This window comes from Penaeus monodon, chromosome 4 (genome assembly GCF_015228065.2).
Source record: "Penaeus monodon isolate SGIC_2016 chromosome 4, NSTDA_Pmon_1, whole genome shotgun sequence".
In the NCBI taxonomy this organism is placed as follows: domain Eukaryota; kingdom Metazoa; phylum Arthropoda; class Malacostraca; order Decapoda; family Penaeidae; genus Penaeus; species Penaeus monodon.
In genome coordinates this window covers 60031872-60034064 of record NC_051389.1, presented here as the reverse complement: position 1 = coordinate 60034064, position 2193 = coordinate 60031872, and the positions used below count along the sequence as shown (strand labels likewise).

Genomic DNA, 2193 nt, shown 5'->3' with positions numbered 1-2193 from the left:
TTTTAGTCCAGGGGCTCATGCAGTACTGTAGAAGGGGCGTGTTTAGAGTACACAAGTTTTTACCAGTATGTAAATGTGAATATGATAAGGCATTTTGCACAGCAAACTTGAGCTAAGTGAGTTTGTTTTGTTTATTTGTAAAATGTTTTTAAGAAGTGTGATTTAGATACAGAAAATTGATTTTAAATAATTTTTAAAAAGTTGTTATACATCTGCTATAAAGAAACATATATATATATATAGTGTAGGGTAAGTAGATATGTAAAGTGAGATAGAACTTTTGAATCCAGCTTTATGTTATGCCTCCAAATCCTTTGTAAAGAAGGCATGATAACATTTTGGAAGTAAGAATAGTTTTGTACATCTTGATATTTCTGTACAGGGTGCATCAGGAAGATCTGTACTGTGCATTGTTTCTTGGACATTGAAGAACAAAATTATTTAGAAAAGGAGACACTGTATTGCTGGATTTTATTGAGCAAGTGACTAAGTCTGAATGGATAATTTTAGCATTGTATAGTAATGTGTAAGACTGATCTGTTTTTAAACTTTGTAGAAAACATTTTCAAGTGTGATTTTGAACCTTTTCGAAAGATAGGGCCAAGGTGATGAGCAAAGACAGTTCAGGGGTCGTGTAGATGTGTAGTCTGGCGAAGAGGATGGACACCAGTGGCTATGGTTATTTTGTTTATGTGTACCATATCCTTTATTTCTAAAGATTTACATTGATAGGTATTTTGTTATTTGTGTCTCATGTCTCAAATGAAATGGTAAAGTTAATACCACAGACAAGTTTTTCTAGAGAGCATACAAGTTATATACACCCTAAACTGGTAAAGACTGAAGGAGGAATTAATTATATCTTTTTACTTTATATAGAAAAGAATGTGCAGATAATTTATTTCTTATAGTCAAAAGTAAACAGGCACTTTTGAGTTTGAAGTTGGTTAATGTTCAAGGCTTAAGTTGATGTTAGTTTTAGCTGTTGTATATACTGTACAGTATGTGCGAGCAGAAGCAGTACCTGTTGATTTTAATCAGCTAGAATGATTTATATAGCTGAATAAAGCTATATTAGAAATAGAAACATGTTTCTAATGTTATCTATATGTTATTTTGTTCTGGCTGTTTAACACAAGACTGGACAGGATTCTAATAACAACCTTAATTTTTAATAGTTTGCTAAAAAGAAAATGGTTTTTTACCAAAAAAGTAATTTTTATTTCTAAATGTTACAATTTCGTCCTGCCTATGAACATTGGGAAAGCAGCAAATTTACCTACAAATCTATTTCATTAAGATCAAGATGTACAGTATTCGGAAATGCAGAGGGAGTCTGTTTGACATAGAAGTGTGAGGTGATAAAGCAAAGCTAGTGTCATTTATTAGGTCAATGGCCAAGAATTATCCAAAAGCATATATCAAAATTAATTAAGTATTTGTTGTTGTCGTCTGGGAGTGAAGTCTAGGGTACACACACACACACACACACACACTGTAATGCAATGGTGATGAGTCAGATGATCATTGTTAGATTAGACTGAAGTATTCTGAGAAGAGGAGAGGAGAGAGATAGCGAGAGAGAGAGCGAGAGAGAGAGAGCGAGAGAGAGATAGAGAGAGAGAGGAGAGAATGTGATAGAGAGAGAGGTGGAGAGAGATACTGGAGGTGGATCAGAAGCGAGAGGGGTTGAGATAGAGAGAGATGGTTTGCAGATATACGATAGGTGTCTAAGGCGAGATGAGCTGAGAGAGAGGCAGTCTCAGATAGAAGAGAGACGAGAAGGAGCGAGAGAGAGAGTAGAGAGAGAGAGAGAGAGAGAGAGAGAGAGAGAGAGAAAGAAATATCTATGATATTAGCATTCAAAATTAAGGGTACTTGACCTCTCAAAAGGGTACTAGTTAAAAAAAAATATAATTCTCCAGGCTCACTCCCTCTGAGGCATGCAACATTATTTTTTTCTAAACTTGCATGTAAAAGTTTTACATTCTGTGGCATGTGTAATGATTATGAACAAGTCACTTGCAGGTGAGGTAATGAAAATAACTGGAAAGGAATTGTGTGAGAATGAACCTTTGTTTCCAATTTTATTAACCCCAATGTAAGCTTTTCAAACAGTACAGCAAAGTTACTTCAAAAGTATAAATACTTAAAAAAATTTAATCAAATAAAGTATTCTCAACTTTTGATCAT

At 34.2% G+C, this 2193-nt stretch overlaps 1 protein-coding gene across 1 annotated transcript in view; it reads left to right on the top strand.

The window, feature by feature from the left end:
- Nucleotides 1–1291, top strand: part of LOC119572635 (NAD-dependent protein deacetylase Sirt6-like) — a 13164-nt gene extending 11873 nt beyond the window's left edge. Inside the window, 1 exon segment of the mRNA XM_037919739.1 lies at nucleotides 1–1291. This exon segment is cut by the window's left edge and continues 798 nt beyond it. Coding sequence (XP_037775667.1) covers nucleotides 1–6 — 6 coding nt within the window. The 3' untranslated portion in view covers nucleotides 7–1291.
- The last annotated feature ends 902 nt before the right edge of the window (nucleotides 1292–2193 follow it).